The 14,254-nt window shown below is 39.6% G+C and overlaps 1 protein-coding gene across 1 annotated transcript; it reads left to right on the top strand.

Moving 5' to 3' along the window:
* Window positions 1–455: 455 nt before the first annotated feature.
* Window positions 456–6,683, top strand: LOC100192483 (putative metal-nicotianamine transporter YSL6). The gene is made up of 8 exons (NM_001137703.1): window positions 456–522; window positions 601–970; window positions 1,695–1,867; window positions 1,980–2,077; window positions 3,112–3,249; window positions 3,533–3,722; window positions 5,380–5,512; window positions 5,589–6,683. The coding sequence occupies exons 2-8, from the start codon at window positions 631–633 to the stop codon at window positions 6,521–6,523; spliced, it is 2,007 nt and encodes a 668-aa protein (NP_001131175.1). The 5' UTR covers window positions 456–522; window positions 601–630; the 3' UTR covers window positions 6,524–6,683.
* Window positions 6,684–14,254: the final 7,571 nt, after the last annotated feature.

The following is a 14,254-nucleotide window of genomic DNA, read 5'->3' as shown; positions in this document are numbered from 1 at the left end:
ATCCTAGCTACGCCACTGGATTACGGCTGAATTTAAACAAATATAATTTAATGTTATTGGTTGGATTTAAATAAATATGATTTAACGTTGTCGATTACCATCATTATGTTACCAACACGTGAGCCTAACGCCGCGTTGGAGATAGAGTTTGGCGTTAGAGTATGTGATGCCGATGACGCGCGTGTCCCTTTACCACTCTGGCGTACGGTGTACCCGTGGGTCTCTATCCGGCTATATCCAGGTCCACGTCGCCAGCCGGACCTGGCAAAGTATCGAGCCGTCGTGATATTTACGATGACATGTGGGTCCATTTTGTCCTTTGCGGCACCGATGAAGACCCACATATTCTCGGCCCCGCACGTCATTGTCAAGAGCCGTCCGAGTGGTACTCAGTGCTGGTGGTATCCGAAGGGGATTTATTAATGCACTCGCAGTTGGCACGCAACCTACCCCGTCGAACTCCTCATCGCCTCATCGTCATCTACCTCGCTCGCACCACACGCGAAACCGAACAAACTACTCGTACAAACTACAAAGAGAAGAGACAAGTGTATTTATTTTATTAATCATTAGTACTATTGATTAGTATTATTGAAACAGAGGCATTGCCGATACTCACGCCGGCGACCGATGGGATCGGAGGGTGAGATCACCGGCCCGCTCCTCGCGTCGGGCGCCGGCGCGCCGGCGCCGGAGGCGGTGCCCCCGTGGCGGGAGCAGGTGACGGCTCGGGGGCTGGCGGTCAGCGCCGTCCTGGGGGTGCTCTTCTGCCTCATTACGCACAAGCTCAACCTCACCGTCGGGATCATCCCCTCGCTCAACGTCGCCGCGGGGCTGCTCGGCTACTTCCTGGTCCGCACCTGGACGGCGGCGCTCGAGAGGTTCGGCGTCGTCTCCAAGCCCTTCACCAAGCAGGAGAACACCGTCATTCAGACATGCGTCGTCGCCTGCTACGGCCTCGCCTTCAGCGGTATGTTATGATTATTGGTTATTGCGCGGCGGATGGAGGAGCTTGCTTGTCGCCTAGATAGTAGGTACTCCTGGGCTGAGATCTCCTCCAAATTTTGGTTGAGCCGTACAGATCTCCATGCTGCCCAGAGTTACGAAGTTTGATGTTCAGTATTGGTAGAGTAGTGCTACTTTACTCGTTATTTGGATCGGAGTACAGTTTAGGGCTGTTATTTTTCATCGGGCGTTTAATTGCTGCTAATAATTTACGGCTGGAGTCTGGCTAATAGTTTACGGCTGAAGTCTAGCTTAATTGGATTTCATGTAGGCCTTTGACCCATGATGTTCTTTTGGTCTTCTTGAGTTCAGTTCAGTTTATACCGGTGGAGATTCAGTTGTTCAAACGTTTGTTTCAGATGGTATATAAGAAATGTTGTTAGTTAGTAGCGGTTTCAGGATTTCATTTGTCATTCAATGAGCAATAAAATTCGACAAGGATTTAGTTTTGTTTCACAATTGTTGTTTCGAACTAGTTTTTTTAAGGTGATGCTGTGATTACCTTATATATGGTTGATATTATACTCTTGTTGGGGAAATTTTGCTGCATTAATATCACATTGCTGTTTCATGCAGAGCGTTGGTCACAACAAATACTCTCCTCCTTTTGCTTGGTCACAATAAACACTTTCCTCCTTTTGCTTCGAAAAGTATATTTTTATTATTAGTGACTAATCTTGTGGTTGCAGGGGGGTTTGGAAGCTATATGCTTGCAATGGACCAGAGAACCTATGAACTTATCGGGCCAGATTATCCTGGCAACAGGGCCGTGGATGTCAAGACTCCTTCACTGGGCTGGATGATTGGATTCATGTTTGTTGTTAGCTTCCTTGGGCTGTTTAGTCTTGTTGCACTACGCAAGGTACTCATTCAGCACTATGCACCCAGGCATCATTCTTGATTGGAGCCAATCAGTTTGCATGACTTGTGTCTAATTACTCTGCTGAGCTGTGATCTGTTTTGTTGGTTATTAGGTTATGGTAATTGATTACAAGCTGACTTATCCCAGTGGGACAGCCACGGCTATGTTGATAAATAGTTTCCACACAACTACTGGAGCTGAGCTTGCAGAGTAAGACTTTGCTTGACATTCAGCTGTGCATTTTATTGTATACTCATTTGTTTGATTTGCAATTTTGCATACAATGGTCATTCATGATCTCCTGTAGACTGTTTCATCCTTAAGATCCCTTACCTGCACACAATATATGTCACATCAAATTGAAAGGAGCCCAATGATGGTTTATTTGTTTATAACCTCTCTTGATGAAACATGTGCAATGTATGTTCTTGATGGTACACAATTTATGCATGGCAGAATGTCATGACAAGGTCGACAGTTCTTAACCATGTAGAATAATAAAAGAACTTTTAGATGTTTCTATGGACCTTTCAGTGTCCACACACCAAACATTGCTCCACCTAATTTTTGTTGGACCTATCAACCAACAACCACCAATGAATCATCTTTTGATTTGGTTTTCCCGATTTTATACCATTATGTTCTTCCAGTTGCAAGTCATCAATGGTTGCCAGATTACTCAAGTTTTAAATGAGCTCTGATACCTTCCACATCCAACAATGAAATTGGAAATAACAAGATTAGTTCAAACTTTAAAATGTACAAGCCACTCATAAATGATTTCTTGTCCCCTTGGGACAGTGCTTCTGTTCCTTTTCCCCAAGCCAAACCTAGATATCCCATTTCCACTCTCACATGTAGGTGTAGGTGGAGATGAGTGTTGGATACTTGTCCTTGGAAAAGATGTGCTTGAATGTCAAGTTATGAATTGCATGTGCAGGATGGATCCTAAGTTTAAAAAACACTCCATCCAGAATCAGAAAGTGTTACATTATTTTATGCATGGACAAGGTTTCCAAGTACAATTTTGTCTGTTTATTTCAGTTTAATTTGTATGGTAACCTAACAGGCAGAAATATTTTTCTGCCCAAAGTTGATCATCCACATTTCATATAGCCAATGTAGACACCTATGAAGATGTGTAAGTCAAAATGGATATTGAACTGATTTAGAGTTTGAACAAACTGGTTTTCTTTTCTGTTACTGCACTTTTTTGTGGTCCTAACTTCTTTTTATGGTTGTAGCAAGCAAGTCAGGTGTCTTGGGAAGTACTTGAGCATTAGTTTTATATGGAACTGCTTTAAATGGTTCTTCAGCGGTGTTGGAGATTCTTGTGGTTTCGATAATTTCCCTTCTTTGGGACTTGCAGCATTTAAGAATACGTAAGTTTGCTATGACTGTTTTGATATTCCTTTATGGCTAGTCGGATGCCCATTCCAGTATTCCACATATTGATTTGAGGGGAATGGGGATTGAGTGGTAATTGCTTCACCCTAGCCCCTCTTGACTCCACAATCCCTTCCAATCCACAAGGAGATTATTTTATCCAAATTAGCCCTTTGAGTTTACAAGAAGGATTTAATGTCATGAAAGTACACATCCTTCAAGATGGGATACCATTGGCGTGTTCTTCAAAAAAAAACTTGACTCTTCGACTCTGTGTAGGTTTTATTTTGATTTCAGCCCAACCTATATTGGATGTGGTCTTATTTGTCCGCATATTGTTAATTGTTCTACACTTCTTGGTGCCATAATATCGTGGGGTATTCTTTGGCCATATATCTCCACAAAAGCTGGGGACTGGTATCCAGCTGACCTTGGAAGCAATGACTTCAAAGGACTCTATGGATACAAGGTATGGTGATATATTGTTGCACGCCATTGATACTTCTTAATTCTTTGCTTCATTCTGAAAGTCAACTGGTAACTTTCTTTGTTCAATTGATTTAGAACCAATGAATCAGAAGACATGAGCAATAAAAGGACATAATTCTTATCCTCACTATTTAGATAAACCTGAAATTCAAAAATGAACTTGGCTGTTGATGTGAGTAATAGTAACAATTATATTAGGGGCATTTGTGATTATACCCTTCTCTAGCCTTGCAATTGTGATTTACCCTCATTTTTCAGCTTTGTGATTTTATCCCTTTGTTTTGAAAACGAAGTTCTGTCATACCCCTGCGCCGTTACGTGCAGTAAACGATGTTAAATCTAATGCGAAAATACAAAAAAATGCCATGCAATTTATTGTGATTTTACTCATCGTTATATTATGTAATTGTGGTTGTACCCCTATTGGGGTTGCACCTATACAGAGGTAGTTTGGACCTTTTATCCATTTATTTTCACATTATTTATTTTTTACTCATTAATTCTGATTTTTACTAACGGCGTTGAGAGGGATAACTGTCTTCTCCGGCGAGGTTATACCCCTCTGCCGCAGGCTTGTTTCTAGGGTAGTAGCCCTAGGCGCTTGAGAGTCATTGCAAGAGAGAGAGAGAGATTGGTTTGATAATATATTCCCTCCTCCTTTGTCTCCTGCGTACAGGCCTATATATAGGCCACCGGTTGACCAACTAGGCAACCACTAATTAGGCAAGTGACTAATTGAAATTATCTCCCCTAAATTTAGGTCTATCAATTTAGCCACCAAATCAGTCACTTTCCTTTGTCATGCCTTCCTTGCTCGCGCTTTCCTTTGCCATGCCTTCCTTGTGCGCGCTTTCCTTTGCCATGCCTTCCTTGCGCGCGCTGCTGCCAGCGCCCCCTGCGGCCTCTCGCTTTTGGCGCACATAGGTGCGGCCCCACATGAGTGACCGCTCCCTATGATGCCCATGACAGAGGCGGACAGTTGCTTCGTTTTCAAAACGGAGGGGTAAAATCACAAAGTTAAAAAACGGAGGGTGAAATCACAATTGTATGGTCAGCGAAGAGTATAATCACAGTTGTCCCATTATATTACTGTCATGTGTTTCAACGGTGGATGTGGATTAGTTTGATCCGTGACTTCGGGTTCAAGACCGATAAAAGGGCATACACAATGTGAAAGCTCCTACACACTCTGGGGGTCTGGGGAAGAGATCTTGAAAGCCATAGACATTGATAGTATTAGAAACTTTGTCATGTATTTAGCACAAGCTTATCATCTGACTAATCGTGATTGCCATGGCAATCTTATGCACGAAGATTGGTCCTGATTAGTGGGTACGATCATTGCCATTGCGACTAGGGTCGATTAGATGATTTGGAAACATTGATTTAGCGAAAGAGCATGTTGATAGAACATCTAGCTCATTTGTACCCTATATATATATATATACATACATATACATATATATATATATATATATATATATATATATATATATATATATATATATATATATATATATATATATATATATATATATATATATATATATATATATATATATTGCTTACATGTCATCAATCTCTGCAACTTTATGTTTATCAAAAAGATAAAGCTGCATCTGTTCCCTGCATTCCAGGTTTTTATATCTGTATCTGTGATACTTGGGGATGGTCTTTATAACCTCATCAAGATCATTTATGCTACTATCAAGGAAATAATGAATGCACGGGCTAAGCAAGGAAGACTGCCACTAGCCCAAGTTCAGGATGGTATGCTTATTCCTATTTTATACTTCACATTTTATACATTGATGCAGCAGGATCTTATGTTTTTACTCCTGAACAGGCGATGAAGGTTCAAATTTATCAGCTGAGGAAAAGCATCTGAATGAGACATTCATAAAGGACAGTATCCCTCCCTGGTTGGCAGGATCTGGTTACATTGGCCTTGCAGCAATATCGATTGCAACCGTCCCAATGATCTTTCCGCAGATCAAGTGGTACCTTGTCCTCTCGGCATACGTTGTTGCTCCCCTCCTCGCTTTCTGCAACTCATATGGCACTGGACTAACGGACTGGAATCTTGCGTCTACATATGGAAAGATCGGCCTCTTCATTTTTGCATCATGGGTTGGTCAGAATGGCGGTGTGATTGCTGGCTTAGCAGCCTGCGGTGTTATGATGTCCATCGTGTCCACTGCAGCCGATCTCATGCAGGACTTCAAGACCGGTTACCTCACACTCTCTTCCCCTAGGTCCATGTTCGTGTCGCAGTTGATCGGGACCGCCCTTGGTTGTGTCATTGCTCCACTCACCTTTTGGCTCTACTGGTCGGCTTTCGATATTGGTAACCCTGACGGCGCATTCAAAGCTCCATATGCTGTAATCTTCCGTGAGATGTCAATTCTTGGCGTGGAAGGGTTTTCTGCACTGCCTCAGCACTGCCTAGCGATCTGCTCGTTTTTCTTCATTGCATCTCTAGTGATCAACCTCCTCAGGGACGTCACCCCAAAGAATGTCTCCAGATTCATCCCAATCCCGATGGCTATGGCCATTCCCTTCTACATCGGTGCGTACTTCGCCATCGACATGTTTGTTGGGACAGTTATCCTTTTCGTCTGGGAGAGGGTGAACCGCAAGGAGTGTGATGACTTCGCAGGTGCGGTTGCCTCTGGCTTGATCTGTGGTGATGGGATCTGGACTGTTCCTTCTGCGATACTGTCAATCCTTAGGATTGACCCGCCAATTTGCATGTACTTCAAGCCATCCCTTAGCAGCTAAAGTTGGGACAAGTGTTATCCATTTTCTGTATATCAAAATAGGACCTAATTGTGTATATCTTTAATTTACTACATGTAAACTGTTCTAGGAAGAAAAGCTGTAGCCTAATGCAATCTGTTGATTCTTATTTGCGTATGATAATCCAGCATTCGTTTATCCTGGTTCTGTGTACTTACTCTTGCGTGGGACATAGGAATTTTGTGTGAAATAATTTTTGTTGTTTCAAAATGGGTTAAGGCCCTGTTTCGATGCATTTTGAAGACTTGGAAAATCAATATGGGTTATATGGAATACTTTGGTTTTGAAAATTTCGTTGTTTGGCAGTCTTTGCGGGTTTCTTGTACTGTCTCCTCTCGGCACCACGTTTTTTTTTCCTTCTAAATCGTAGCTTTGTATGTCTCTTGTATAAAAAGGACAGTTTATTGGTATAACGATTTCTCAAAACTGCAATGAATGTTCTATTTGATCATACCCAAAACATGAAGATTTGTTTATTTATAAATTTATTTTGTGTTGTATAATATTTCTCTCCTTCTCTTTTCTAAATTATTTCCAATTTTTTCCCTAATTTGCACTTTTAGGTAAAATCCAATTCTCTTCTCATTATTATATTTCCATATTATTCCCTTTTGACTTACAAAATTCAAATTTCAATCCGAGATAAAGTTTAAGAATTCAACTTTAATACCACTAAAATCAATCATGGTGTAGTAGACATCTATTTATTCTAATTAATTTATTTGTTTGATAAATGTTTGAAACATGAGACACACTCATATTGTTTTCTTTCTTTTTAGAAAAATAGTATTTTAAATGTGGGATAAGAAGTAAAAGTTGCTTCAAAATTAAATATCCATGTAAATAAATGCTCTTGATGCATCATTTAAGGATATGCATAATTATTTAGTTGAATAGAAAACTTTTCTATTACTTTTTTCTAAAATAATTCTTGGTTTTACAAAATTCAGTTCTCAATTTTCAACACTCAAGTATAATATGAGATATCTGAATTTACTATTTGATCTCTTCATATATTTATTTTATTATTATTGTATTTTTTTCTTATAAAAATTTTGGGCCTTACAAATCTTACCCCCTTAACAGAAATCTCGTCCTCGAGATTTGTAAGGAAAGGGTATATACTCATATTGTCTCAACACATATGCACAAACAAAAATCTCAGCATGATGTGTAATTTATTAGCGACACATAGGGTCAATTAAACCTTATTATTCCTCCTAACATAGTGTCATACCAACTACTAACTAAAGTAACTCTTATATCTTACAAATAGTAGTAATGTATATATATATATATATGTTTATATATATATATATAAATATATATATATATGTTTATGTAGCTTGGTGGAGTTGGTGGTGGTGGTGGAGGTAGTGGGCATTGTTGTTGTTGTCTTTCCAACTACGCTTGCCTTATTTCTCGATGTATCTGTATCTCCAGCCGATCCTGGCGTATTTCCTCATGTTCTTGTCTTATCTAATTTTGCAATTCGGTAACCATGTTTGCCATTAGTTGTATTACCATCATTTGGGTGGCAACCACTTGATCGATTCCAACCGGTGGAGGATTTGGAGGATTCATTTCTGTTTGTTGTTGCCTGGTAGTCTTTCCTTCCTGGTTTTGACCATCAAAGTTAGAAGCATAAGGTAGGATAGTTTTGCAATGGAAAGTATTTGGTAAGCAGAATGAATAGACTAATAGTTGGTTATGTCCTGAAGATTCTTTAGCAGGGCTTAATCTTTGATTTATGTCCAAATTGGGGTAACTAGTCGTATATGGTGAATATCCAAAGGTAAGATAGAATCTTATCAAGATGAGATAGTCTACATGATGTAGGTTAAAAGTTTGTTTGATGTTAGGTGGGGATAGATAGATTATACAGTCCATTATGACTCATATGGTTAGGTCTTCTGCTTATGGTTGAGTTGGTCTACACCTGGCTATTAGGGTATAATCTCTTCTACAAGTCTCACTAATCTGTTTAAGTAGACCACATTAGATTGGATCATATTAGATTCTATGCTCCTATTTAAGAATATCATTTAGTTAGATCACATTAGATTCTATGCTCCTATTTAAGAATATCATTTAGTTAAGCATATCAAGCTGACTTTATCTTTATGAAATTCCGTTTTTAAGTGGAACTTTCAATTAGTATATATTTTTTATACACCTAAAATTTTCATGTCATTAGCAGGTGTGGCATAGAAAACAAGGGTACACCATGTTTTAGCTATTTATGGGTGTAGAGAAGATTTGAGGCAAAATAAAGTTAAGTAAGGGAGACTTTTATTCCGTGTGGTGGATCTTGATTCATCTGAAGATCTGTTTCTACTCATATCCTTCGAGGTCATTCTTATTCTTGGGTCTGATTTAGGGACCATCGATCGTGGTGTTAGATGCCATTAACCGAGTTGGGATAATAATTGCGGGTACATGGGGTAGGTAGGTTAAACATAGTTTACTTTGCTTCTGGGATGATTAGGTTGGGCAACCTATAACATAGGCTAGGTCGCGATTTTATGGACGAGTTGGTCTAAGACACCCGTTTAGATTTAAAACCCATTTATAGGAATATGGTTTAGTTAATACTTGTAACATAGATTAGACCATATTAGATTAGGCAGGGTCTAGGTTAGATTGGATACAACTAGATTAGACTAGTTTAAGTTAGATAGATCTACCAGGGTAGGATATATATTATTAGGATATGTTAGAACCTTTTGAGGTAAGATGGATTATAGGTAAGTTAGAATCTCTGTCGGTTAAAATAGAGGGGTTATACAACTATCTGATGGTTAAGGTAGTCGTATATAGTCAGGTTGGATTAAGACTCCAATTTGGGTTAAAACATATTTATCAAAGTAGGATCCAATCTTATTTTACCAGTATTATCTAACTTGTTTGTCCGTTAGATTAGATCTGACCAGATTAGATGGGATCAGAAAATTGGTGTAACCAGATTTAGACTAGATAGGATCTACTAAATTTATTTTGGAATAGATCATGTTTGTTATACTATTAGGAGATAAGCAAAGTGGTTGGGATAGGTATGCGTGTTAGGTCAAGATGAGTCTCTAAGAATAAGATAGAATCTTTTGAGATTAGTTAGATCTATTAGGGTAAGATAAAATCTTTCCGAGATAAGATGGATCTATCAAGATAAGAGAGAATCTTGTAAGATAAGATGGATCTATTAAGATAAGAGATTTTTTTTAAGATAAGATGGATCTATTTGATATATTCTAGTGGGGTACTCTTAGTTGGTCTAGTTTATCTTATAAACAATTTAAGAGGATTTTTTAACACGAGATGAACCTATTAGGATAAGATAGATTCCTTTAAGTTAAGAGGGGTCCATTAAAGTAAGAAAGAATCTTTTAAGGTAAGAAGGATCCATTTAAAATAGATACACTTTAATGGAAGATAATCTAAGTGGTTTAGTTATCTCATGAATTTTATTTATTTATATCTATACGTATATGTAGATGTAATTGTGGACATTACTCCACAACTCATCACACTCAATCAAAGATCCAAATCAAACAAGCATCATAAGAACAAACACTCAAGCGTATAGATATCTATAAAAATAGTTTTGTTTTTGTTCCTAAGAGTAGGTCTCCTATTCCTAGAGGTCACTTTAGGCACAGGATTTCAAAGTGTGAAATCCACTTTTGTCTTTAGAAGGAAAGGGTAAGAATAATCAGAGTAAAGCGGAAATACATGAGAAAAGATTAAGATAAGTTTAGAAAAGAATCAGAGTAAGGTAAGTAGGTAAAGGTTTGTCCATTTCTATCTAGGTTTCGTCCTACAGTCAACATTCCTCTGATACCACTTCTGTCACACCCGAATTTAAGGAACAAAGTCGGGTGCATCTCATACATGCGCCAAAGAAGACAACACATAAAATAACAGAGTGTATAGAGATAAATGTCACAATATAATCAGAGTACTTATTATATAGCGGAAGTCTTACAAAATAAAGGTAAGTATAAAACGAGCTAAGGACCATCCTTGGCGCCAATAAGTCAACTGGGAGACACCACCTAGATCGAATCGAACTCCTCGATGTATGGCTCCTCTTGAACCACCTGTACTTCTCCTGTGGGGGGGGGTGTGAGACAGCAAGGGTGAGCTCACACATGTTCATCGCTCAACAAGTTATGGGGAATAATGTGCATGAACTCTCCAAAGGTGGAAGTTCATGTGATGTGTAAGGCTGATCAACAATAGGGGTTAAAGCTGAGCATTGCTTTTAATAAGTTGGTCAAATTTTATTAGCAGTTACTAAATGTAAGTAAATACCAAACCATAATAAGAATAATAGAACGAAATTAATAAATAATCCCATGTAATGCATATGACAAATTGAATTTCAGTTCCATAAATGAATCATGCGAGAGTCCTGAGCTACTCATGACCGTGAGCTCGGCCAGTATACCAGTTTTACACTCTGCAGAGGTTGTACCCTGTACTCACAAGTCGTGTATCCCATGTCACCAGGGTTAGCTAGACCCTTAGACACTACCGAGGTGAATGGCTTGGGATCCACTACGAGGCCTTTACAAAGTTTCACTAGCTTCCGAAAACCCGCTACAGTTTATGGGAAGAGCACTTGCAAGAATCCCTCGTCTGACTGCCATCGCAGCAAAATCAACCCGAGAACCTCCCAGCATGCAACTCCCCTACTGCCCTTGCCCCTTTCGGGTAAGGTAGTCTTCCACTAGCTTTCCTAATTAGTCAGCCAAGGGCGTCCCATTCCACCCTTGCGGTGGCATGTGTTTCTCAAGTTAAGCTCCATGTTCCAATTAAAAATATAATGATCTTGACATGAACATAAATAAAATAACAGAATATTTGGTACATGGATATAATGAAATATTAACCCAAAACCATATAAAGCAATAGCAAAACTACCCAAGTGATTTAGGGGTAAACAAGGTAAAAGACAATCAGACTAGGGTGACCTATTGGGTCCCATAAAAATTAAACCTATGCATTGAATAAGTGATAATAAAGAACATTATTGGATAAATGAAAGTGATCAAGGGCACAACTTGTCTGGCACTTGAGACTCCAGGTACCAGGATGATTCTTCAGATCCTCGCGACCTCGCGCTAGTCGTAGCAATACAAACAAACATGGTATAGAAAAAATTAACATCACACCAAATATAAGAACAAATTGTATAATAATGATCTACACGTCGCTACGAGATCATGGGATCGAGAACCACTAAAATCGGGGTTATGGTCATCAAGTTATGATGTGCTTAAATGATTAACACTAGGTTCTATGTTTATTTTATAACTCCAAAGAAAAGATAACCTAAAGTAGTAATTAATTCAACTTTAATCCAAATTATAATTTGACCATAGATCATATTTTAGTAGATTATAATGATAAGCAAATTAACAAGTCTAACCAACATAAATTAAATAAAGATCTAATTAGAAAAGAATGAGACATGGTATAATAAATGTTGATACTGTGTGGTAAATACTTGTACGAGACTAACGCAACTTGAATGGATCAAATCGGAGTTATAGATTTTAAGTTATGAATTTCTAAAGATTCGGTGTGTTTTGTACAAGATTAAATAGGATATAAATTTTAATGTGACTTTCATGTCAAAACAGAGGTACTATGTGATAAACAATAATCTTATAGAATTATAGAAATTAGAATGGATTGATTTGGACTTAATATGAATTTTCTATAAATTAAACAAATTCTAGCATTTATGTTTGCATTAATAATCATTTTCTAATTACTTTTACTCAATTTAATAATTCTCTGGACTGGGCACAAGATAACCAGAGAACACAGGGTTTTTGGGGTAAAATTACCTAGACTCAGACAAATTAGTACTGAACCGCAGGTTCATTACCTAATTTCATAAGATTTCTTCTGTAAAAACACCAGGCCGAAGGGGTATCTACGGATCTAGGCCGCACAATTGCAAATGAATGGTGCAGATTAGATCCAGATTCATTCCGAACCGGTACCATCTCCTGGCCGTCGGATCGCCATCCAACGCTCCACATTTTAAATACCAGAGGTCTACCCCGATTCATCCGATCGACATCTAACATACGCGGGCGAAGCACTACCCAGATCTAATCATGCATGTTGGCAAAAGATCCAATGGCCAGGACACGGTCTTCTTCCTTCTGTTCACCCGCAGTGGAGATGTGCGAGTACCGCGGTGGTGCTTCCGCCGGCGAGCAGCGCGCCCGGCCCCGGAGCCCCATTTTCCCACTACCCAAAACTATCCCTGTCTGAACCTATGTGAAACGAAGGTGCGGGTGGACATATACCAGAGGTCGTACCGGAGGGTTGGCGCACGAATCCTCGTGCCCGCGTGCGGGCGGCGCGGTGGTGAAGAATAGAACGGTGAGAAATCCTCTCCTCGCTCCGATCACCAAATCTTCCGGACGCGACACCACCAGTGCGGTCAGGGATGCTAGGCGACGTTTCTCGGCCACCAACCGATAGCAGTCAAGGCATGATCGTCGAGCACGGCGGAATCGTGACACAGAGCGGTCGACGGCGAGAAATTAGACGTCGTTCCTCCCTCGGTCTTGCCTATGAGTGCATCCACCGCAAGCGCGAGCTCAGGCGAAACACCCAGCTCCCCACACGCGAGCACTGGCCGCGAGTATTGGTGGCGACGTTCTTCTTACCCCCGTCGTCATCGATGAACGCAGAACGGCGGAGAGGACTGCCTCTCACACAACCCTTCTGGTGGACGCGTGCCCGGTTAAGGGATAGGAGGGGCGCGGCGCGACTCATTTTATGTGCAGGTGGTTGGTCTTCAACGGATTCCCCGGAGCTCACGGCGACGCCCCGTCATTGTCGGCGAGGTTGTTGAGGGAGGGATTCATCCGGCTGACCGATGGAGCCCACAGGGCTGTGACGTCGAGTGATGTTTGTGATTGCACGTGTAGCGAGTCTGGCAAACGGGCCCCCCGGACAGCGATTACTTCAATACGCGGGCGCGGTCGCTCGCTTCCCGGGCCCGCCGGTCAGTAGGTCACGTGCAGTGCGGTGTAGAAATTTGGGCTGGTGCACGCGTGGAGTGGGGGAAACGGGTCGAAAATGGCGCCCCGGCCCAAATAAGCTTTTCTTTCTTTTTCTTTTTCTCTTTTTCTCTCTCTTAGTTTAAAATTCAAATTTGAATTTAAAATATGTCATGAATTTGTACTCCTTTTTGAATGCACCCCTTTGATCAGGCCATTATGGATTTAATTTATTTATCTATAAGTTTACTTTATAGTATTTCTTTATCTCCTTTCCATTTTAAATTCGAATTCAAACTTATGTTTTAATCCAAATCTTCAATTTAAATTCAAACTTGTGGTACATTTGTACTTAAAATGAATGTTCTATTTGATCATACCCAAAATATGAAGAATTTGTTTATTTATAAATTTATTTTGTGTTGTATAATATTTCTCTCCTTCTCTTTTCTAAATTATTTCCAATTTTTCCCCAATTTGCACTTTTGGGTAAAATCCAATTCTCTTCTCATTATTATATTCCCATATTACTCCCATTTGACTTACAAAATTCAAATTCCAATCTGAGATAAAGTTTAAGAATTTAACTTTAATACCCACTAAAAATCAATCATGGTGTAGTAAACATCTATTTATTCTAATTAATTTATTTGTTTGATAAATGTTTGAAATATGAGACACACTC

This window comes from Zea mays, chromosome 2 (assembly GCF_902167145.1).
Source record: "Zea mays cultivar B73 chromosome 2, Zm-B73-REFERENCE-NAM-5.0, whole genome shotgun sequence".
Lineage (NCBI taxonomy): Eukaryota > Viridiplantae > Streptophyta > Magnoliopsida > Poales > Poaceae > Zea > Zea mays.
This window is presented reverse-complemented; position numbering and strand designations above follow the sequence as displayed.